This window comes from Numenius arquata, chromosome 6 (genome assembly GCF_964106895.1).
Source record: "Numenius arquata chromosome 6, bNumArq3.hap1.1, whole genome shotgun sequence".
Taxonomy (NCBI): domain Eukaryota; kingdom Metazoa; phylum Chordata; class Aves; order Charadriiformes; family Scolopacidae; genus Numenius; species Numenius arquata.
In genome coordinates this window covers 65178785-65204026 of record NC_133581.1, presented here as the reverse complement: position 1 = coordinate 65204026, position 25242 = coordinate 65178785, and the positions used below count along the sequence as shown (strand labels likewise).

At 43.8% G+C, this 25242-nt stretch overlaps 1 protein-coding gene across 2 annotated transcripts in view; it reads right to left on the bottom strand.

The window, feature by feature from the left end:
* SLC35F4 (solute carrier family 35 member F4) overlaps nucleotides 1-25242 on the bottom strand; it is a 126601-nt gene that overhangs the window by 9460 nt on the left and 91899 nt on the right. The window contains exons 2-4 of one of the 2 annotated variants that reach the window (XM_074149439.1): nucleotides 14777-14965; nucleotides 10548-10845; nucleotides 2968-3187 (exon numbers count right to left, since the gene is read on the bottom strand). In XM_074149439.1, the coding sequence (XP_074005540.1) occupies nucleotides 2968-3187; nucleotides 10548-10845; nucleotides 14777-14965 (707 nt within the window). The remainder of the gene's footprint in view (nucleotides 1-2967; nucleotides 3188-10547; nucleotides 10846-14776; nucleotides 14966-25242) is intronic. The other variant, XM_074149440.1, reaches the window with a different exon arrangement.

Genomic DNA, 25242 nt, shown 5'->3' with positions numbered 1-25242 from the left:
TGGAGCACTTTTTCTGATGAGGAAAGGCTGAGAGACCTGGGGCTGTTCAGCCTGAAGAAGAGAAGGCTGAGAGGGGACCTCATCAATGCTGATCAACATCTAAAGGGCGGGTGTCAAGAGGATGGGGTCAGGTTCTTCTCAGTGGTACCCAGTGATAGGACAAGGGGCAATGGGCATAAGCTAGAATACAGGAAGTTCCATCTCAACGTGAGGAAAAACTTCTTTCCTTTGAGGGTGGCAGAGCCCTGGAAGAGGCTGCCCAAAGAGGGTGTGGAGTCTCCTTCTCTGGAGATATTCAAACCCTGCCTGGATATGTTCCTGTCCAGCCTGCTCTGGGTGACCCTGCTCTGGCAGGGGGTTGGACTGGATGATCTCTGAAGGTCCCTCCCAACCCCTGCCAGTCCGTGATTCTGTGAAAGCTGTCTCGGTACCCTGACGTCGGCTGCATCCCCATCTCCGATGCACTGTAGATCTGCCTGACGGCTCTGGGGCTCTGAAAGAGCTGCCAGGAGCTGAGCTCCTTTGAAAAACTGGCTGTGCTCCTGGGTGCCGAGCGCTTTTGCAAAAACACTGGCTCAGAGTATATGATTAAGCTCTTATTTCTTTTCATCCCCTTACTGTCCAAATAAGCTAATTACACGTGTTCCCCGAGAGGCTGAGGGGGGTGAAAGCAGTAGAGGCATTCAAAGCACAAAAGGCTGGGTCTGCGCTGCTTCATCATATTTTAGTTCTCAAACACTCTCCTGTGTGGTTATTAACATCATTAAGTGTTATTCTGGCAGGAGGGCTGCTGGAAAACGCTGCTAATTACCTTCCCAGCACTGGGCATCCAGAATCTGCCAGTTAGCAGCAAAACCAGTTTTATTTTATGTGCAGGATTTGCTGTTCACTTCCTTCTGCCAGGTTTTTCTCACGGTGTTTACAGCATTAATACAAATGCATATTTATAGCAACGTGTTTTTTTTTTTTTAGTCACTGAAAAATAACTAAGAACTGAAAATAGCTTTAGTATTTCTCATCTAGATTAAGAGAGCAGGCTAAGAAAATACAAGAGCTATGCTTGCTCTTCTAGAAAGAGGTTGCTTTGAGACAAATATTAGCTTAAAGGGTACAAAATCTCCTATTTTTTCAGCTGGAAACTGAGATGATCAAGGGGCAGAGGAGGGAAGTTACCGTTCCTGTGAATTTTTGTAGAGAAGAACTGAGGATTTCAAACCCTGCTTATTCTTTACGTTAGTCATCAGCAGGTTGAGGGCAGGTCACATTCGCCTGGCGCTACTCTATTTTAAATGTTATATTGAAATAATAAATTATAAATAAATGGTATATAAAATTTAATTAGATATTAGGAAGAAATTTTTCACTCTGAGGGCAATGAGACCCTGGCCCAGGTTGCCCAGAGAAGCTGTGGATGCCCCATCCCTGGAGGTGTTCAAGGCCAGGCTGGATGGGGCTTTGAGCAACCTGGTCTGGTGGGAGGTGTCCCCGCCCATGGTGGGGGGGTTGGAACTGGATGGTCTTTAAGGTCCCTTCCAACCCAAACCATTCTATGATTCTAAGAAATAGATATACACTGTCTGGCTTTAGCACTGCAAGGTGAAATGTCTGTGTTCTTACCTTCAAGAGCGCTATGGCTGAAGTCTGTGAAACATGGGTCCACCCCCCTGACTTTGCCTGGTCCGAACAGAGCCTCCACCGAGCCAGTCCAACAAAACCCTCCTGGCACATCCCTACCCAAGAGCTTACTCGTGTGACAGCCCGCATGTCTTGAGGTGCTCAGGCCTTGTGCCATGACTAACTGCCCAGCCAGCCCTGTCTCACCAGGAAATGAGGGGGACTGTTTAACTTTAAACAATTTCCTCCTCCATTCCCAAAGCCCAAGCACATTGCTCTCTTCAGTCTGCTGGTGTCTGCTCCAAGAGCGAGATCAGATGCCTAGGAAAGAGGATGCCTTTTTCTTTCATTTCTGAACCCTTCTCTCACATTATTAATCGAAAAAAAGCTGCTGCCCGCCTTTTTTTTTTATAAAAAAACGCAACCAAACTCACTCAGATGAGTGTGCTGATCCATCACACTTCCCATGGAACTTAGACCCAACTGCTGGTGGCCCCTTCTGGTCATGGGCATCACACCTGGCCTCAGCCAGTTCCTAGTGAAGTTCAAGGCTCTTGACAGGTCCATCAGGATTGTACCCAACATGACCATTAGGCCTTGAGCCATTTCAACAGGGGAATCTGCATGAGCAGAACTGGCAGAAGGCCCAGCTACTCCACAGCCAAGGTATAAAGTCAATAGTTTAAATTGCTGCATAGTAGGGAATTTGTGTACACGAAATTACAGGAAACATGCTTGCCTTCCCCCAGATCCAGCTGCACACCATTTTGCTCGAGTTCTTTTTTGGTTATTGCAGGGTCCATATTACTGCCGGTGAGTCCCATGTAACACTTCAGTGCAAAATACACCTTCGTGCAAAACAGTTGCTGTCCCTTTTAATCTATGTTTGGCATATGCACATGTGTTTGCATTTATGTGTATGTAAAATAGGGTGACATAAGAAAAATGCATTACATATTGGAAACAGCTATCTACCCGAACGAGGAATAAAATTGCTTTGGTCAGAACGTAAGCATTCATCACTATCTTTAAAATAAAATTAATTGACTGTACAGTGTTCAGCACTGTAACCCACGACAGAACAGATTTATATGAACTGGAAGTCCTCCTATTCTAATTCATCAAATTATACTTAGCTGTAATAGCTTCTTGAAATTGCCACGTCGTATTACCTCTGGAGTCTGAGATCTGTAAGTGAACTTTAGGCTTAGGTTTGCATCATAAAATTAAATGAGAAATGGTTTCATGGTATATCCATACCATAACGCGGAAGTACTATCGTAACACAATAACTCATGGATTTAAAGGCAATTATGAAAACGTGAGAGAGTTGAAAATCAGGCATGCCATTACCCTTGCTCCCATGAACCTGTCTTTCAGCACAATCCAAGAAAGCAAGAAGACAAAAGCTTTGTTACAACAGAATAGGGCAGAGACGTCTGTGGCTGTCAGCTTCTTTAAAGCCAGTAAATACAGGTAGTTAGTCAAAGTCCACAGAATAGAAAAGGGAGCAGTCCTTTTAAGAAAGAGTTTCAGCGTCAGACCATCTTCACCAAAAATCCGACTGCATTCCCTACGAAAAGAAAAGAGTTTAAAACTCAGCTAGGATTTTCCTTAGCATTCACTCCAGCACAACAAACATTCATTAGACTTTTATCACATTCAATTAAGTGTTTTTCCTAACTACTCCGCACACCCGTAAGAATCTATTATTTAATTCACATAGAGAAAATAACCTACAATCTTCTTAAAACAGCAATTTGGCAAACAGAAAAGAAGTAACTTACCTGGAATAATCACACTCTACGCAACAATAATCCCAGGGACTCACACACAGAAATGAAGGTTATCTGTAATGCACTGACAGTTCTCAGACTCTGCCTTCCAGGCCAGGAATGGAGGGATTATAACCACAATTTTTTCTCCGTAGCTTGACAATTTTTTCCTTGCTTTGCTCCAAAATCTGTTTTTATTCTTACTGAAATATATTCTCAAGTATGGCCAAGTAAGCTTTACGAATTGCCTAAAGATACTCAAAAATCACAGACGCATCACCATGGTAGGAAAGAGAGGCACCAGCCAGAGGGACCGACCCAGTCAAACCAGAGTGTAGGAAAAGGAAGGAAAGGGGAGGGAAGGGTATTTAACAGATTTATTTTATTATACAGTGAAAAGTTGTGTTCACTAGCACATCACTGCACCCCTCCTGGAACAACTCTACCTTCCCCAAATTGGGAAGGATGTTTTTTTTAGCAACTCCACTGTCTGCATTCTCGCTTAAAGGTATTCCTCGGGATATTCCCAGTACGCTTCGTTTCCTGAGGCGGCAGGCTCTCTGACACGTCTGTTTAAAACACGAGGGGCCCCACGAGTGAACGCTTCGTACAACTGAAACACCAATGGAGCGAACCAAGGTACCATCAATCTGCAACGCATCCTTACGAGGCAACATTAAGGGACTAATCTAAATGCCAGGAGGCCTCGGGGCCCCGAAGTATTCACAGCCAAATATGGCTGCGTTCAGGAGATTGCTAGAACACTAATTATGTAGAACTAATTCAAAGATTGCACTGCAATGTGATTCAAAAACATTAGTTATTTGGGGGGGGGTGGTGGTGGTGTAATAATTACCCTGATTTGGCTTTGCCTTTAAAAATAGAATATTTTTCAGGTCTCCTAAACCATTTTTAGTAATTCTGGGGAATTCTGCTGTTAAAAATATTGCAGGTTTTTTTACTATTAGAACGGAAACCATCACTCCTGTTTTGAGGAAAGCAGAACAATAGCATCTATGTAATACATGAGATCGGCTACATCTAAACCTAAATGATTCTATGATTCTACTTAATAACCATTCATTCCCTGCTGCCACCAAAATGGCATGGGGTACAAAGCGGTCACTTCTGGAAATAATAAATTCCCTTCTCAAACTCCGTGCCAGGGTGTCCAACAAGTTAATGCTCAGGCAAGTGGATCTGCTAATTACCTCCTTCACTCTAGTTGACCTTGACATTCTCAGAAGTCAGCCTGTTCTCCAAAGATCAGAACAGAAACGTTACACACAGAAAGAGAATAGCTAGTGCTGTGTATCATTTGTCTGAGACGCAAAGCAAATACTCAGTGGAGCAAATAAATTAGTGCTTAAGTTTGACTGCAGGCTCTTGTATAACTGATTTCAACAGGAACTAAAGGTGATGAGTTTCCTCTTGTGCAAAAGGACTTACTGGTAGCACAGACTTGAATGTTCGCTGACGTGCAGATATAGCAGTTCATGTTTAAAAGATCTTTTCCTCCCCTTGAGACTTAGGTGGATGCAGAGGATGATTCTGAACTCCGACTACATCTCACTTCAAGACAAGTGACCTCTGACCGGGATGCACCGTGGCTGTGTCACCGCTATGTGACACCAGAGCCAAGATGCCCCAGGACGCAAGAACAGATCGGCCTCGTGAACCACAGACCCCCTCCCTCCAACCCAGTGGGAATTCTGCCACGGGTTTTGATGCACGATTGGATGGTTACGTGTTTGTACATCCAACCTGTCTCAGAAGCTGTCAGGGTCTGTCTTAGAGGAAACAAGCTTGAGCTGCGTTAAAACAAGAGAGGAAGGTGCTTGGGCTGCTGAGGGCACAGCTAAGCACCCCAGCGCTACGCTGGGAGCGTACAAAGGCAACGGCAGAACCATCCAAGCACATCACTCTGATGGAGTCTGCGAGGCAGCAGGAAAAGCTCTTCTACAAACGTGCCAAGGAAAATTATACCCCTGTCACCCATCATGGCCCCCCGCTGCCAGCGAGATGCTGGGAATAAGCCCCCGGCTTCTGCTTTTCCATCCCCAGGGAGGGTGGGTGGCTTCCAAAGCCAAAAAAGTGGGATGCCAGAACGGGCCAGGTTTTGTTGTCCTGCAGATCTCTGGGATGTCTGCACACAGACAAACCCAGAACAGAGTCAGGAGGATGGAGTCTGAAGTGCCCTGACTGTGAATCCTTGGAAGGAGGAAGCCTCAGTGATTATCACATTATTCTGGGTTGGACTCTGTGGGCTGGTCAACTACCTGGGAGAGGCAGTTGTGGCAGTGCTGGAAATGTCACTTATCTCCGAGTTCCCAGAAGCAGTGGGAGGGATGAGCAGAGATTCACAGCTAGGAAAAGGAATCTGGAAAGACTTCACAGGCCCCGGGCAATGGACTTTTTAAGCAGATGGAAGAGCCTCCCATCACACACAGCAGCACACAATGTCCAGACAAAACAGGGGCCAGTGGTTCCTCACCTCTCAGTTAAAAATAAGCAGCAAAGACTTGTGACAGGGTTGTGCTGAGCGAGACAGAGACCCGAGGAATTCACCTCCGTGCCTAGGGGAACTCCATGAATAATGCTCAGCGAGTGAGGAGATAGAAAGAATACTTTATTTTCCCAGTCATGGCTACAGTAGATTGCCTCGGGCTCTGTGAGGGCTGGTTGCTCAGCGGTTAACTCAGCCTCTTTGGCATGCAACTAAAATTAAACTTGCAGGAGTCATCACGACATGACAGTGATTAAAACCCTGGGCACAGGAGAGACGGCTCCACGGATCCCTCCCCATACAGATAATATCTGTAGGCTGTTGACTTAAAGGCAGAGACATATCTAAGGGCAGCTGACCCTGAAACTATGACACAAATTATTTCCAAATGCACAAGAAGTCTATTTAAAACCTGCCCTCTAACGTAAATAGCTCTTTTTATTTGCAGGTAGCCCTCAGCCATCGGCTCTGGGCAGTGTGCCATGCTCTCAGGAATTACAGCACCTCAGGCAGTCGTGTAGCTTTGCCTCTGGCACCCACTAAATAGGCTCGCGTCGCCTCTTCGTTATTCTGATGCCAGCCCCTGCAGAAGAATGGGTTTATGCACCCCCTGACGCACAGCAGCCTCTGGAGTGTAATGCAGCAGCTGGTTTCAAACCAGCTCACAGAAAAATACAAGAGCTCACAGACGGTACCTGGGGTAAGGCGAATACGGCGAATGTAATTACATCACCCCGGATTACAACTTGGCAAGGCCACCAGTGACATTAGGGCAGCAACAAAGCGCCGCCAGGACCTTTGGTGAGCACAAGTTGTTACTGTGTCATTTGGTCCTTCTATCTAAACGATGGCATCTGCTGCAATGAAATACCTTCCAGCTCCGTTTCAGGAGACGGACACCAAACAGAGCGATGGTGGTTGAGCAACTGGTGAATTGTTTTCCAAGAGTGATCACTTGAGTTCTCATTTTGCTGCTTGTCTGAACATTAAGAAAAAGCCTGGCCAGCTGCACTTGTTTGCTCAAGAGCTGGAACAAAAGGGAAGGGAATTGTGCGTGAGCCTCTCACACAAGCAGTGACTGGCCTGGGGGGCAGCACCACGGGAATGCTGTCCCCCAACAAGGAATGGACCAAGAGAAGCCCTGTTCTGTGCTACTGGTCCCCCTCCCTCCCTACCACTGAGCCATTCAGGCAACAGAGATCCTCATCTCTCCTCTGAAAAGACCCCTGCAGTGAAGATCTAGGTCTGCAGTGCCATTCCAGAAGTGGCTGGAGAAGCTGGGCTGAGCTACCGCTGCAACACAGATGGAGAGATTCGTAGGTGACAAACTCGCAGATGACAGATGACAGCAAGTATCAGCAACTTATGACTCTGTTTTTACTTCAAGTGATGCTCACATCTTGTTATCCTTCTTGCTAGAAAGCCAACTCTTCCCAACATGTTAATCTTTCATTAAACCGGCACCTACCTACACTCTTCCTTGCGAGTGCCTCAAGGCTGCACAGAGCCTGTAGGACCCACTTCGGCTACTACGTCGCGGATATGTTACGGCAGAAACCTGTTGAATGTCACAGTGTTGTCCTTGAGAAGCCAAGACAGCAGACGTAGAGGCAAAACGCATAGACATTGAATATATTATCCACCTATTGCAAATTATAACTCCATAAGGATCCTATGTCAAGTCTGTGGAGTGTCTTCCGCTGTGGTAAATGCCGGCAGGGTTAGATTTCCTATTGCTGAGCTTACTGAGCTTCAGATCTTTTTATTCACCACTAACGCAAGGAGTTTTCAAGCTCTTTATATGGGACATACTTTTTATCTGCAATACTGAGTGGATATCAAGAGCTGTGTCTTCTGCCTCAAGACAATCAAAATACTTTACTGAAATGAACCTTGAATTCATTTCTAAACCCACAAAATTTAATCTCTAAGATAAAGCATGAAAGGTAAGAAATACACGATTTACAGTCTCAAAGATTATAAAACTTTTAGAAAGCCAATCTAAAGTTGAAGATTGAGACTCCTATCCTTCCAAGTGGGATTTATTACAATAACAGTGGCTCTGTACAGCTTTGCCAGCCTGGGGCAGCACTCTGCAAGTCACTTGCACGATCACTGGTCTCTGCCAAGATATCATAGACACTGTTTGTTCTGATCCACCGGGAATATCTGCTGGACAAAATGTCATCTGTCTTTAAAGCGCCTGGTGAGTAACTACATTCTCTAGAAACACAGAGACAAATCACCTCTGGACTCAGAGGAAGCCTGGAATCACTACAGGACGGGCTTTACTGACAAGAATTAGCTACTCCACAGAAATAAAACCAGCAAATGAAGCAACAAGGAATCTCAGAAAATGTAATAAAAAGCCCTGTAACAGGAACAGTATCAAGAACACAACCAAACAATTACACAAACAATTGTTCTAGCTTTGAAAATAACCCTGTTCTGGGTAGGAGGCTGGGTCAAATGACCTCCAAAGATCCTTTCTGAACTAAATCTGTCTATAACTCTCAGAATTTAGAAACTACAAATGATGCTCAAGCACTCATCCCAAAGAGATGTCCATTCCCATACTCAAACTGAAAGAGTCTGGCTTCTCAAATCACAACACGGCACAGACCAAGTAGCTGGTCCCTACGATAAAGCCAGTATTTGCCAGCAGTTACCTCCTCCCTGGGATGGAAGTTCCTGACGTATCTGGAATGGGAAATAGGGAACGGGTATCAGGAAACACGCTGGGAAGATGCCCGTCAGCTCTAACTCTGGTCTCCGGTTTCCACACGTTCACAAACCTACTTCACATCTCCGTGTGCGCAGAAATTCCTCTGGGCATGTAAGCATGTGTCCTCAACTTTAAAAGCTGAACCCCTAACAGCTTGGGAAATCTATCAATTATTTAAGCATAATGATATTATGGATTGCCCCAAATTTTGCTCCGATGGATACATAATCAACTAGCTAACTTCAGAGGATCTATCTGCAGGGATATTTATTCTCACCTTCTTCCTTATATGCTGTGCATTTGTTATTACTTTACCCCATACCCAGAAGTGAAGCTGACACTATTAATGTTCTTACAAATACCCCAGCAAGAATCCGAATGAAGGCACCGTTAACGTACAAAGCACTAGGGTTTTCAGAGAGGCAGTTAATTAAGTGCAACTGTTCAATTGCAGTCATGCTGATTTGACAGAAATGATAATTTAGGGCCAAATTACAGATCCTGGCAAAAGCAGCCGAGGGAAGAATTTGGCCCTGCTACATTCCAGCCTGACAGTCACAAATTGAATTCCCCGGGTGCTCAGTGACAGCCGTGCCGAACCCTCTGTCAGCGCGAACAAGGTACGGGGCCACACGCCGGTTAATACCTGGCAGAACAGATAATTCTGCTGAAGTCAGTAAGATTGTTCTCAAAGCAGGTCTGCACTGGAGTAACAGAATTGGGTCTCAGCTCAAAATTATGCCGTGAATTTCTTCCCTCCACAGACAAGGTGTATTACCTCTTGGCAAGCTGAATTTAATTCTGTCCTTCCAAGCAGCTTCTATGTCACTGTAGGACAGGCAGAATAATGGAAACGGAGCAGGAACTGTGAAATGAATTGTCCCAGAATGTGGTGGTACTTCCAAGCCCTGAGAACAGGTTAGATATGGCTTTCTTAAGAAGGCTAGGGTGAAGCCAAGCCAGCTTGGTCCTGCTGCAGTGCTGGTGGTTGGACCTAAAGATCTCTTTGGTTTCCCCTCTAACCTTGTATCTATGTTGTCACAGTGGCTACTGAAGAGGGATTTACAAATTCCCACCGCTGAAGACTAATGTTAAAGTTAGTATTATGGACTCCTTTGCACTTGAGGTTGAGAGCTCGATTACAACAGGCAGCCACGTGGCATAAGGGAAGGCTGGGGTCAGAGGGATGTCTTCTCCTGGCTCTTAAAACACAGAAAAGGCATTTCCATGTGGAGCCTGGCAGAAGATGGGACAAAGCCTTTCCATCATTTCCTCAGGATGACGGCCACTTAGCCATGTCAACTTACCCCTCAGAGCCACAGGGGGAAGAGAGCCAAGAGTCTGCAACCTGCTTTGATTCCTGCCCCATACAAAAGAGAGCAGAGAAGGCTACTAGGATGCTCTTCCTCCATGCTATGATCCAGCAGGAGGAGGAAAGAGCAGTTTTCATCCCACTGTACTTACTGAGCATGGAGAGCAAGCCATGATCTTCCCCATGGAAACCACCGCCTCAGCTTTGAGTATCTTTCTTCTCAACTATGAGTTGTTTTGGTTGCACTTTACACTACTGTTCTATCATAAATGGACCAGAACAGATTAATTAATGGCCCGATCCAGACAAGAACACAAAATAGAGAGACATTAGATAATATCTATGTCTATTATATTCTATTAATATAATAACAAGATTATAAGCAAATGACTGACCTTTTCAACTGAGTAAAAAAACCACTCTAACAATCAATTACCCATTTATTCAAGCACATATCGCTCATCTGTTAGCCTTCTGTAAGCTATTTATGAATGAGATTTTCTGCAGCGTGACCTTTATTCTGCCTTCTGACACCATGGTCAAACTGAGAAGAGCAGTGATCTCAGTCCACAGAAATCAGGATGTTTAAAGGGATATTGCCACGATAAAGCCTACCTGAATTTTTTGATTGGAGACTGCTTTTCCTGTGCAGTTGCAAGGTGCCCAGAATAATAAATGGGAAAAACCATAATGTTCCAGTTTGTTGAGAACCAAGTCATGAAAAAAGGACAGTCAAAGGTCTCGTACGTGATTTTGACAAACTGCGTGGTCCCGACCCAGGAGGAAGAGACGGACAAAATGATCAGAAATCTCCAGATAAGCTTGAGAAATGTGGATGCGCAAGACTGGCATCGTGTCTGTCCTTCAGCTTCTTGGCTGCTGCTCTCTGTGTGCGTTTGTGTTCCTTCTTCTCCTGAAAAATAAAAATAAATAGCAAAAGAGAAGAGTTGCACTCATAATCAATGCATTGAAAACAATTCTTGGCAAAATCTCCCCTTCTGATCCAGACACAGATCATCCCTTGCCTTCTCCCTAGAATTCCTCTATGTTCCACAAACACTAAAATCCTCTGCACAGAAATACTTCAGTAATACCGTCTCTGTCAGTTCAAGGGAATCGGCACAAAATACAAACACAATACCAAGGCCTGAGGTAACAGCGTTACGGTTAAGCTGTTGCCACTGTTTGCTTTATCAGCCCTTCTTCCCTTCTGTCAGCCAAATCTCTAGAATAGAGCTACATCCCTTGGAACCAACTACATTATAAAGTCAATTACTGTGCATGTGTGCAACATAAAAGCTATCTGAGCCTCTACATCTGAAGCCAGGAACAAATTCTTATTATTCAAGATTTAAACTCAAGAATAACTTTTTCATTTGCTAGCTGGGAGAGGAAAAAGAAACAGTTTGGTGGTTTCATATACCCAAGCGGAGAAAGGACTTTTTCAGTCAAGTTAGTCCATTTACATTTTTGAAGTTAAAAAAGCAAACTGGACAAAACTGAAGCTTGGCATGCCTAGAAATAAACCTCTACACATAAACAAGGAGGAATCAGAAAGTTGTCATTTCTCATTTTAATACAGTACTTTTCAGGTCTAACCTGCCGACCACTGCACATTTCCTCACAGAAGTGTAGAGAATTTAATCTTACTGAGCAGTGACTTGCTCTCCAGACACGTCTTCCCAAGATGCCACCCACGAACCCTACTTTGATTTCACAGATCCCACGTGGCACAAGGAGCTCCAGCCATTTACCCCATCAGACCGTATCACACCAGTTTGACAGAAGAAACAGGAGTTCCTTCTGAAAATCATGACCTGCAGCTGTTCTTAACGATTACTATCAATTATCACTCACATGACATGATATACTATAAGAAACAATATAATTGATGTTAAGAGGAGGTATAGATCCACTGCAGTGAGACCATATGCTGTCCTACATTGAACTTAAATGTGAAAAAGGTACCCTTTCAGGCTCAGGTTTGAATTTTTTTTCATATTACTGTGTCTGCTACAGCCATAAAGGAATGTCAAACAGAGGTTCCAAGTTATTATGTTAGACCAACATTACATCTAAAAAACGATTCATCATAGCAGGGAGCGCATTTGCAAGCAAGAATTTTCCTAACCGGGACATGGAGCTTTCTGTAATTTAATTGTATGCTGTACTATTTTTCCTAAAAATAATCAGAATTCAGTGGCTCCATTGTTTAGTGGTGAATCAAGAATTTAAATAAAATTATAGCTTTATTAAAATCAGACACAGCTCTGAAAAGGCAAGCATCATTTTAGCATTCTCTTTGGCTGCTGAGAGAAAATAGATATTTTTATGGTGCTAATAATGACTGACATCTTCGATTAAAGGGTAAATTACAGCTTATTTGCAAGTTAGAACGGCTTAAAAAGAACATATTAGGTAACATTCACTTGCAGGTTTTCCTGCTAAGCAAAACTACCATGTAATTAGCCCTTCTTCAGCTAACAGTTAAAATAATATACAATGATAAAAGACTAAAGCACCTTCATTCATGCTTTCCATTTTTCAATTACCAAATAAATACGGAATTGCTGTTACTACACATGACACTACCATAAGCATTCAACTTGGATTTTACAGTCCCAGGTTTGAATGTTACGGGAAGGCACAGAAATATACACTTATTGCAAGTCCTACCTCAGGTTTAAAGACCTATGTAAGTTTTAGCCTGATTAAATGTACAGTGGGGAGTTTTCATAAGTGCTTAATGGGTAGGATTCATCCCATGTAATGTAATTAGCAAATAATTGTGTATTCAGACTAAACATGTTGTCTAGGGCCCTTTTGTATTTAATGATAATGGACAGGTGTGGTGAGAAGGTAGCTGATTTCATCCTCAAATATATCTAAGTCCACTGGAGGCACTTATCTCTCCCTAGACTAGATATTTACACTTAATTTAAGTGAAATTGAGATGGATCCTGAGCCAAAGTGACAAAGTAGCTTGACAGTTGCTTTCAAAATCCATGGGATGCGTGCACCTAAATCTTGGCCAAAGAATCAAAAGGACAAGATAAGAAATACCCTTAAGAATAATGACCAGGCTTGAACTCAAAGACCCGTGGCGAGTAGGCACACGATTCATACTAAATAGTTTTCAGGATTTCCAAGTCATGAAGCTGGGACTGGACTGAGATAGAAAGTAGCACTTGTATTCAGATACCAAATGATATGTTAATGGGGAGAAAACAAATTGATCAGCCGAAGTAGTTGGTAGACAGCATATTACAATTAGCAAGGTAGTATAAATCCTTGGTGTCTGCATTTAGTTTGGTCTGAAACAACAGACCTATCCTGCCAAGAGCACAGACACCATCTGAGACCTCAAGAAGGATGAAACGACAGGGAAAGAATGCAGATGCCACTGCAAGTGACACAGAGATGACACTGGTCAATGGCAAACTGTGTTGAAAGGCAGCTCGCAGAAATACCCCTGCATGGGCCCTTTGTCTATAATACAATTCTTGCTTGTGATGTCTCTATGACAAGATGGTTAACAGAAAAGCCTTTTGCTTTCATTTTGCAGAAGAGTGAGATGAGGAAAACCAAAACCTACAGCTTTTCTTCTGAACTGCTTTGACTACTTGGCAACTACATCCTCAAAAATAATATTCTTTATATTTGTTTACCTACTTGTCAGGTCAGTCCTACTTAGACCTCACTGAAGAGGAAGGGAAGATAAGGATAAAAAGGGAAATTAAAAAATGCAAAATGAATGTTTAGAAGAGTATGATGTCAAGGCACTACTCTTTTCTCAAGGGGACTAAAGTCCTTTCTTAGAGAAGATGGTTTCTGATTTTGGATGTACCCTAGTGCCAGTACGCACAGAGTTATTTCAGCCTGATACCTGCAAAAATGAGAATAAATTGGTTTTTTGGTTTTTTAGGTATGATGTATATCATCCATTCCTTGCAGCAATAATCACCTCCAATATTTTTCTGAGGGTTTTGATCAAGAGAGTACTCCTGGAGAACAAGATCCCTCAATTTTCCAAAACAAGAAGAAAATGGTTGGCTCTTGCAGCCATCCATGGTGAAGTGACAAGAGGAAGATTCAACTCCTGCAGTTCCAGTGTGCAAGGGAGATCCAGCCTATTCAGTCATTTAAAGGCTCTCTCCTCCTCAACTGTACAATTCAGCAGACTCAAAGGCCTGTGGCTGCGTATTGTAATTGCTCCCATCCCTGCTGGTGATGGATGGACATTACGGTGAAGAACTCTGTGTTCACCGTACCTACAGGTTCATTTGAGCTATGTAAAGTGGGTGACACATTTCTGATGGAAGCCCTGATGATGTGCAGCTGATCGACGATCTGAACTGTGGTGGTTTTCCCTAGATATCTTTCCACCTCTTGCTCCTTCTTTTTCTCTTCATCAGACCATTCATGGTATGACCTGAGCTTGTCATCGTCTTTGAAAAGGAACATGGCTGGCTCTTAAGGGTCCTGGTCTCTGGCCAGGCTGAAGCTGAGGAAACATAACCACTTTGTAAAATCTAACTTGTGTGCTAGCATTAGTCATCCTTCCAAGATCTTCTGCGTCTACTGGCCTTATGATTTCTCACCTACCTAACACATTACACATACCCACTGAGGCCCAGGCTTTTTCCTCCCATCCTTGCTTCCTTCCCGCCTAACCCCAGTTTGCACACAGGCACAGGAAGAACCTTCAACGTGGCTTTGCTGTTGGCAGCACCGTAAACCAACGTCAACATGCTCGGATTCTGCACCGTCTTTCAAAAGAGAGAGGAAAGAGGCCTCTCACAGGCAGCATGCCATGACGCCGGGAATGCGGCTGTTGTGCCTACCTGATCTGCTCTGCCTCTCGACTCTGCTGTGCCGACAGATTCCCGAGGGACTTCGATTCTGCAGCTCAAGAATGGGAGCAGCAGAATCTTCAGCAACAGATAGAGGGGAGAGCTGCCTAGTCATGCCTCTGTGTCTGCTGGGGCAGTTGCCTCCTGGCTTGCATTGGATGACAGATGATCGGGAGGCACCTGAGAAGAAAGAGTTTGCATCAGTTTGGCTGTAAAGTCCCTGGAGGAAAAGCGGGGCTTTCAAACACTGTCAGCGAAACGCATACAAACGATTCAGCAGCAGAAAGGAAGCACACTGCAAAAATCAAGGTTTCAAGCTCTGGTCAGAATAAAGTAAATAAGTCAGTAAATAAATACTTAACTGTCTCCCCCCTTATAGAAAAAAAGGTGCTGTATGAAAACCAGTCTTTCCCCTGAAGAAATCAGAGCCCCTACGCTGCAGTAAATTCTTAGCCCCATGGCTCCATCCATAGGGTCTGAACAGGGAAAGGAATTTTGTACTCACGTGGGCCCCTTCCTGAGCACTGACACTGAATCGGGCAAAAGGAGAGGTCACCATTCTCCCTTAGGGTGGGAAGGAGGGCTGAGGAACCACTGCTTCCCAGGGTCAGTGGTGACAGTGTCTCCAAAGGAGAGCTTCCCCTCTCCATCCTCCAGAATGATTCTCGAGACTCTTGTATGGAATGAAGCCGTAGCAAAATCACAGGTCTTTTGGATGAAGACTTCTGCTAAACCATGGAAGATGCCAGTTTTAAGTCTTTACATCCACCAAATCAGAATCTCCCTTTCTTCAGAGAAGTTGCTTTTTCTTCTGCTGGGTGCAGACAACACCGAGATGCTGCATTTCATGCAGAGGCTGTACAGAGGCATAAGGCAGCAGAGACAAGACCCAGGTCCCAGAAATAGCAGTGGCACCAGATGAAAAGTTTGCCAGTGAAAAGAACATCACATTTTATGAGTGAGAGATTGAAGGACTGGATTAAGAACCAGCAAACAACAGAAGAGTGAAGCGCTAGAATCTGGCAGAGTGAGTCTGGTGATCTTACATGTTCTCCTGAATTTACTGAAGGCTTCTGTGTAAGAGGTCAACACACAAGCAGCACAAGACAGTCCTCTTCTCAGAAAGTCAAGATGACAGGTCATTTAACGAAGTATAAATACGTGTTCATGATCAGTTGAGACCACCCACCGCTTGTTTTGCTGCTGCTAGTTCAACTGGTGACCATCTTCCCCAACCTTACACAAGACGCATATACCCAGAGCAGCCACTGACCTTGCCATGACTTGGAAGGATTTAATTTGACAATCACACCTATTACACATTGTAAAGAACACAAAAATAGACACAAACCCCACGTGTAAGGTGCCAAATGTGCAACAAATACGGCAGACATCTCAGAGGGTAACATTATTCATTGCAACATGAGCCTTTCCAGTAGACTTTGTGCAAATAACTCCATGCCAAATAACATAAAAGTATGCTCTAAAGCAAAGGCTGTATTGAAGATTCAAGAGACTGCATAAATCGAGTCAATACTCTTTTGCCAGAGGGAGTTCAGAGGGTTCATATAACCTTCAGCAGACTATGAGCTATGTTTGATTCACCAGGTCTAACTACAAAGATCGCAAAAAGGAAGACGTGTAGAATGTGGGATTATACAGAAAAATCCTCTCACAGCCTATTTAGAGCCTCCAAGGTCAGTTTTTACCCACCAAGCAGACAAGTAACTGAACCAGCAGCTAACCCCCTAGAGATGATTTTTCTCAAAGATGCTCTTCTCTTTCTCCTCTGTTCAGCATGAGAGAGCTCTGACACAAGGAGGATGCCCAAGTCCAGGTCCCACCTTCCCGCATAGTTCTACAAACTGAACCAATGCAGTATACAAGCCACGGTCCTTGAAAGCAGACCCACAAAAGTTGACTTTGAAGGATTAAGATCTTCAACAAGTATTTTTCAACAAATATTACCCTCTACGGAGCTTTTTAGAGCCTACTGGCTATTTTCAGACCTTTAAAAAGCTGTTGACCCTCCTATATTTTCTTTTTAATGGAGAAAAACATGATCTAACAGCCATGCAACTCTCCCCACAACTTTGTTCTACTCCTTTCATAACCCCAAGCCTTACTCCTCCTACTTGTAACAAACAAGGATAACGTTTCCTACTTTGTAAACATCTTGCAAGTCATTCTGAGGTTGAAAAGTCCATTAGAAATGGCAGCTCTGGGCCATTCACCCCACCAGCAGCAGCGTAACACCTTTTGACAGCTGAAAGTTAGTTCCAGCCTCCAAGAGATTGAGACAACCAGTACTTTGGGGGCTAAATATTCAAAAGGGTACTTAGGAATTTTCAGGTCCTCAACTTAAAGAAGTTTTATATTCAGAAAGTGTTTGCTGACTGCCTGTCCTGAGAGAATCAGCCACCAAAGTGCCTCGACCCAAATCGCTGCTCACTTTGATATGCATCATTTGAAGAGATTTCATTAAGTTGAAAGACACATGCTACATCTCAATTCAGATATAATTTAGGACAAGATCAAGAATCACATTACACTCAGCAGAAGTCTAGCAGATGATCCGCAACCAAAATTTCAAGGAAACCTATTTTTCTTCACATGCAAAGAGAGCTCTGAGTTATTTATATCTGGTACAACAAAGCGGCATCAATCTTTTCCTGTGCATTGAGAAACTCAGCAGTTGAGACCAAAACTGCAATTCAAGAGATTGCATTTAATCGAAACTCACTGCTTGATTTACTGAATTCTTCTTCCCTTATGCTTAAAGCAATCAGATAGCATGGCAATTTATCAATATTTCATTGTTACAGCTAGAAAGCCTGGGCCTGAACCTGAACATATTTTAAGGATGCACTTTGGCAGGGAAGGTGAAGAGCTGTATGCTGGGCTAACTTATCCAAACCTGGCATCAGCAGCAAGGACAACAAATCACCATCTACACAGCACAGGAATGAAACCTTGCACATGTGCAAAGTTACCCAACCTGAGAGGAAGGGAAGGCAGAACTTATCTAACTCCGGTTCTTTGTTCCACACAGCAATTATCAGCTACCAAGCAGGGAGCCACTAAGACCCTCCACATTTAGAGGGATCAAGAGGAGCATCTTCTATTGAGCTTCTGTATATCTTCATAAATCCCGCATGCTTATGGAGACCTCATGGTCTTAGCCAGTGAGACCATGTCCTCTTTAGACAGGACAAGAGCAGGGGGCTGCCACAACTTGCCATGTGCAAATGGAGAAGCAACTATGCACTGAAAAGGTACCATAATACACCTCCTCCAGAGCAAAGGGTTGGATTCATTTGGCTTATTTTCGATGTCAACCTTAGGATGAAAAAAATAGTGCCCTGGGACTATCTTCATCTCCCTATGGCTATTAGGGAATAACAGAATCATAGAATGGTCTGGGTTGGAAGGAACCTTTAAATACCATCTAGTCCAACCCCCCTGCAATGAGCAGGGACATCTTCAACCACATCAGGTTGCTCAGAGCCCCATCCAACCAGACCTCGGACAACCGCCCTGAGCAGAGATGTTTACACTGGGTGGGCCTTTTTACCTTACCTTCTTGCAACCCGACTACTCCATGTAAGAGGTTGCACAGATACCTGTAACCCGCCGTGTACGGAAGCCTCATCCAGTTTCTGTAGCCTGACATGCTCAATGCTGAGCATGAACACCGTTCCTGGCTTTAGCAAAGATGAATCACAGGCTGAGAATTAATCATTGAATTTCACAGAGAATTTCACTGAATTTCACTGAATTTTTTTTTAGAGTTGGAAGGGACCATATAGATCACCTAGTCCAACTCCCCTGCTGAAGCAGGATTGCTTAGAGAATGCTACTCAGGACTGCATCAGGCGGGTCTTGAAAATCTCCAAAGAAGGGGACTCCACAACCTCCCTGGGCAGCCTGTTCCAGGGCTCTGTCACCCTCACCGTGAAGAGGTGGGCATCATTTGATATTTTAAGGGAATGTTACTGAAGAGATTGGGAAAAAACTAACAAATAGGAAAAACCTTGCCAGACTGCCAAATCTTGCTGCTAGAAGTGTTCTTTCATTACTTGGAGGTTATAATTGAGTGTCAAAGCAACACTCAGCCCGTGGAGTTGACAAAGGAGGAAAGGGAGAACTGGAAAGGACCACACGTGATTGTATCAAGCACGTTTTAATGAGTCAAATCCATCTGGATGACTTTCCATTATCGGATAAAAACAAACCCATGGTCTTTCCCATTTTCCATTATTCTGCTTCAGCAGATCTTTTTCCTTGCCCTCCAAATGTCAAAGCTTTATCGCATAAGAAGTAAGGCCATTTCTGTGCGCATGGAGACCAAAGGGAAATCAGCAAGGGGAACCCATCACTTTCCACATGCTTCTAACAAAATCTGTCCCCGTCTTGCATTAATTATTATATGTTTACCCCAGTGTACTTCAATTTAGCAAGGTAATTATGCTTGTGACTACCCTAAACGACATGATTAATATCACTGAAGTCCATGCCTTTTCACGTTCTTGAACACCATTCTGAATCCCGGCTCCGGAAGGAGGTGACCAATGTGTGCTGCTGCTGCTGTGTGCATTCAAACCAAGAACCACCAGCACATGCCTTGTCCTGACACGCATTTTTACCATCCATCAGTGAACTATGCCCATCTCCCTTCCCCCTTGACCTTCCGAAAGATGAGCTACATGACTTGTGGCTTTTTGTTCATATAAAGATTCCTATATCGGTGAGAAAATATGTCCTCACCTTGGTTCAAAAAATCAATTTGTTATTTTGCAGGGGGCTTGGAGAGAAGGGATTACGCTTTGGGGTTCATGAACAATTCTTTTCAGATTATCTTCATGTATATGACATATTTAGCATGTGACAGCAGTGACTGGAATACAAAAAACTCCATGCCATTTTATCTGGGACAACTTTTCTGGTCTCAAAGCTGTTACTGAAAATGGATCGAATGGACTGCCGGTAAAATAATCAATACAACACAAAAATGCAGCCCTGAAAGTAATTTTTATGGCCAGGTCATCACAGAATTGATTTTTTTCTTTTTCCTTTCTTTTTTAACCAACTGCCCTGATGGAAATTTAGAACCTCTCAAACAGGTCACTGCATTCCCTTCCGAAGCCATCTGTGCATTGATGACACTGGATCACTGACACGAAGTGTTGTCTTATTTAGAGACAGCAACATCTGGCTTGCTGGTATGCGCTAAAATACGAGTATCTCTTTCTTGATTACACAACTAAATCAATGGTTAAATAGGTGATGTAAATGAGCTGGATGTTTTCTTTGTATTATGTTCCCAAAGCACGGCTGAGCAGTGGTCACCTGTGGCTACCATTGGAGTCAGACCAGCTTTTCCAAAAAGTCAGTCAAGGCACCTACAATCTACCTTTTACTCATTCTGTACTAAAATATGCTTATTTCCGTGTCCTCGAAATCTCAGTTCCTAATATGTCATTGTTTTTGCATTGACAAAATGATGTCTTCATGTCACTGCCACACAAACAATTGCTGGGTTTTGACAGATGGATGGAGGTAGAAGCCAGTCTGGTGTTATGTGGAAAGTACGTCAATTGAATGTTCCTGCTAAATTGGGCCCCGGTGAAAGAATTGACAACGTTTGCTTTACACTGCAGCGTTACCTGTTAGGGAGAGCATCCGCGGCGATGATGGACTCGCTCACACACCCATCACAAGCCTATTGTTTCCAGCAGCCTGTGAACACGCTCACATTGGTAACAGTCAGTTCACCATGGCGAGGGCTGGAGACTTTTGCAACAAAATCCTGGTCTTAATGCCGGGCAGCGAGGAGAAGATGATGTGAATTTTGTGGCCAGGGAAATACGGGATGCACATGGCCCTAGAGGAAAGGGGACCAAGTTGCACTGCTAGAGGTGAAGAGAGCTTATTCTGTCCATTTTACAACAACAAAACCTCATTAGGTTGGATTAGCCATGGCTTTAATTGGATTGTTTGCTACTGTTAGCACACAACTGGAGGCAGGGTGATCCGACACTATCAATCCAATGCTGAGTTGGGTCCATAGCTTATTGTATTTCAGCCAAAGGGACTGCCTGTAAAATCAAATCCTGCCCTTCCTTATGCTGGTGTCAACCCACAGGAACTCAGTACAATCAGCAAAACTGTTCTGGGCATACACTGAAGTACCTGAAGATAAAAGCTGAACGGGGAAGTTAAAATTCAAGGGAAAACTCTCCCCAAGTTTTAATGAGTCCAGAACCAGCAGTTTGACGCAGGACATAAAGTCATAATTACGTTTACTAACACCAAGCAAACAAACAACAGGGAGGCTGTCTTTGCAGACAGTGGGCTCCGCAGGTTTCAAGAAGCATCATCTCTTGTTCAGTGAGGAAAAATCATTTCACCACCTCTCAGACGCTTAGAGACGATGTTCTCCATTTAAACACATCCTTCTGAGACACTGCAATGGTCTCTGTGTGTTAGAGTTCCACACGTATGTCTGTTCAGACATTGTTCATTTACTATTTGCTTGTTCTGGAAGTTTTCATGTTTGAAGGGGACGAGAAGGTTACAACAAATGTTTTTTTATCCTAGGGGAAAACAAGATTTTCAGATTTTAATGAAAAACAAATGACTCAGTGATGGTGTAACAGCATTTCTCTTGTACTATGATTAACTATTGTCAAGAGCAGAAAGCAGAAAAAGCAGATATTTCTGTTGTAGTTTAACAGTGACATCCATCAGCAATTTCTGCCAATTATCCCTTCAGCGTCTGTACACAAGCGTTCACTCCAAATCAGCAGACAGCAACTTCCCTCGCAATTAGAAATCTCAACAACTTCCACGTGCCCTCCGATCCTTGCCATAAAGCGTACAAAGAGGCAGCAGAGGGAGTAAATAACTTGAATTTCACATCTTATAGCTAACTTAGTGCCTGATCAAGGGATGTGTCACTCTATACCCTTGCACCTCATTACTCTTCCAGATGAGCAGTTCCAGCCTAATTGTCAAGAGAGGAGATCCAGGTTAGACAGTCAAAAAAAGCCTCCCAGTACACACCAGTCGTGTCTTTTGCTTAGGGACCAAATCTCACCCACGCGGCTCCCACCTCCCACTCATAGATTCATAGATTCATAGATTGGTCCAGGCCGGAAGGGACCTCCAAAGGTCATCTAGTCCGACCTCCCCGCAGTCAGCAGGGACACCCCCAACTAGACCAGGTTGCCCAGGAGACCAGGTTGCCCAGGACCCCTCTGACCCCTCACTCCTCTGACCCCTGCCAAGCTCTGCGCTCCAGATTGGAACCAACACTGTGATGGCAATGCCATGGTCTCTCCCTGGTCCACCTGGAGAAAAGACCACTCTCATGTCCCACATCATCAACTAGAGTGATCACCAAGCGCCTGAAAATTGGTCTCACAGCAGAGACAAATGACTGAGATACCCATCAGGGATGGTCAAGTGATGGTGTAACAGCATACCCATCAGGGATGGTCAAGGTGTATCTGAGACTGCCTTAGAGGAGGGATGACACAGGTAACTTCCTGAAGTCACCTTCCAGCCCTGCATCGCCTTGACTTTGTGATGGTTAATGGTGTTGGGACCTAGTCCCAAAGTACTATCTTCTCCTGATAGTGAGAAGGCCATGGACCTTGGTTCCACTTACAACTAAGATCTGGAAAAGAAGCACAACAACCTAAACCAATATATAAACAGTAAGTAAACCTGAAAATAACTGGATACACTGAGGATACACCATTAAATCAAAGAGAAAAGATGGGCCCAACTCCGCCAACTGCAATGCTGTACATCAGTTTTGAGCAAATGAAATATAAAGAGCTAATGAGAAGGAGTTGAGTATTTCTGCATCTAACACAATGAGATCTGGCAACTACAGGAATTCAGAATTAAATTAAAACAACCAGAATGGGGCAGGACCATCTGTGCATGGCCCACATCAGCTGTGAAAACAACCTGGGATTCCAATTGGTCCTGGCACCCCCAGCATGTATCTGCTCCCAGCTTCTTTGTTTGCCACACAGAACGTGGTTTTGGACTGCACTGCTAATATTGAAGCTACATCATGCTACTGTCCCCATGCCTGATATGATCTGTTAGATGAAATCTGCAGTCAGATCATCAGTGGCATCTGTTCATATGAAGTTTAAGGTCTGTGAAAGGCCCCAGCAAGACAAGGTATAGCATTTGCACACGCTGGCTGTGCTTGGAATGGAAAGATGGTGAGATCTGTACACAAAGTACCTACAAATGCACCAGATTATTGTTAGAAGAAGTAGTAGTAATAATACTGAGATTTAACACACACATATTGAAAAGTCAAGGAGCTTCCATTTATGCTCAATACAGCCAGGTCATACAGGTAGATATATATATATGATTATTCACCTTTTGCAGATAAAGACAGTCAGAAATACTTGCTAAATAAGTTGCACAAAGGCACCTACTCATGCATCTCATGCAGTGATTGATTCTCATCTGCCCAGATTGCCACAGCTGGCTGCTGATCACTCAGACTGGGGTTCCCATATTAATTGCCATATGCTTGATGCCTTAGCTTCTGCACACAAACCTGAAAAACACACTTGCAAATCTTTACATTCATCTTTCTGTATCAGCTGTATGTTTTCTTTATGGAGAACCTGCTCCGAGATGCATCCTTTCTGGGCAAACTGGAGAATATGATGTGCATGGTCTGCATCCAGTGCTGTGTCCTAAAAACTCTGACTGGGACTGCAGCACAAAATGAATCCAGGCTGCAACATCTGTTATATTCAACAGCTGCAGCCATTAGAAATGGGGGAAAAAAACCCCAAAACATTTGCAGGAGCATCCCCAACGGGACTTATAAGCCTTTGTCCCCTTACTGCAGCTCCAGAACAAGGATTTTATTTTAAGGTTTTGCTTACATAAACAGTGCCTATGAGATCATCTCAATAAAAACGTCTGAATGAGTTCCTTGAACACACATTCAAAGTGATCATAGAATCATAGAATGGTTAGAGTTAGAAGTGACCTTAAAGACCATCCGGTTCCAACCCCCTCCCACAGGCAGGGATACGTCCCACTAGACCAGGTTGCTCAAAGCGCCATCCAGCCTGGCCTTGAACACTATCCTTCACTGCAATAGTTCTACATGATGGTTTTTTTCCCCCAGATACGCTTGACCTGACACCAACTCAAGCCAACTGCAGGATTCGTTGGGATCAGATCAGCCTTTCACCGTTTCAGCCCTGACTGAGCAACAGATAAACACAAATCACTTGATTCAATGCTGCACTCCATCCCATTAAAAAAAACCTCCGTCACAAACTTTGTAATAAGTTATACCAGATGTGCCTCCAATAGTTTCACAATTTATACACTTTACTCCAAAATAAAAGGTTATGAATCTCTATTAAAAAATCCTTTGAAAATGAATCTTGTCACTGCTAAAATTTAGTGAAATTTCCAAAAAAGAAACAGACATTCTGAGTTAAACTCTCATTTTTACTTTCACTGCAGTAAGTCAAGTAGCTTCAATGAAAGCCAGGAAGCTGCTTTGACATAAAGGTGTTGTGAAAGGAATCTAGACCCAGGATACCCCAGCAATCACTCATCTGCAACTCATTATTAAATAATTATGATATAGCTTCTACTTGCAAGAAACACTGCAATAAATCCCAATAAATCCAGGCTGGTTCATGGGTCTCCTAAGATCCGAGCGTAAAAGCAGTCAGAACACTGACACACAACTCAATATCAAATTGCTTGTATTTACCTCCTCCACAAACTATTGCCTCTCCTGTTTGATGGGTGCCTCCAGAGAGTGATTCATTCCAGCTCCCTCAGATACCAATCTTTGGAGATGAATCACCTCTCAGAAGCGTCCAGCTCTCCTGCTGACTCCAGGAAGCTCTGACAACTTTCTTAGGAGTTACCGAGGCTTACATTTAGATGCACCTGGATGAGTCCAAATCTGTCTGTCTCAGGCTCAGTCCGTGGCAGCACTGCGGTACGTGCATTAAGCACATGCTTTAATTTTCTTGCCTGACTTAGAGCCTAATTAAGCACATCTGAGGAAGGGTAGGGTAAAAGAACGTTTTATAGGCAAGCAGCTGGGGTAAAAGTGAGTATCTATCACTGTCATGTTGCCTTTAGGGCCACAACGATGATCCGAGGGCTGGAGCACCTCTCCTGTGAAGACAGGCTGAGAGAGTTGGGGTTGTTCAGCCTGGAGAAGAGAAGGCTCCGGGGAGACCTTATAGTAGCCATCCAGTCCCTAAAGGGGGCCTACAGGAGAGATGGGGAGGGACTCTTTATCAGGGAGCGAAGCAATAGGACGAAGGGTAATGGTTTTAAACTGAAAGCGGGGAGATTTAGATTAGACGTTAGGAAGAAATTCTTTACTGTGAGGGTGATGAGACACTAGAACAGGTTGCCCAGAAAAGCCG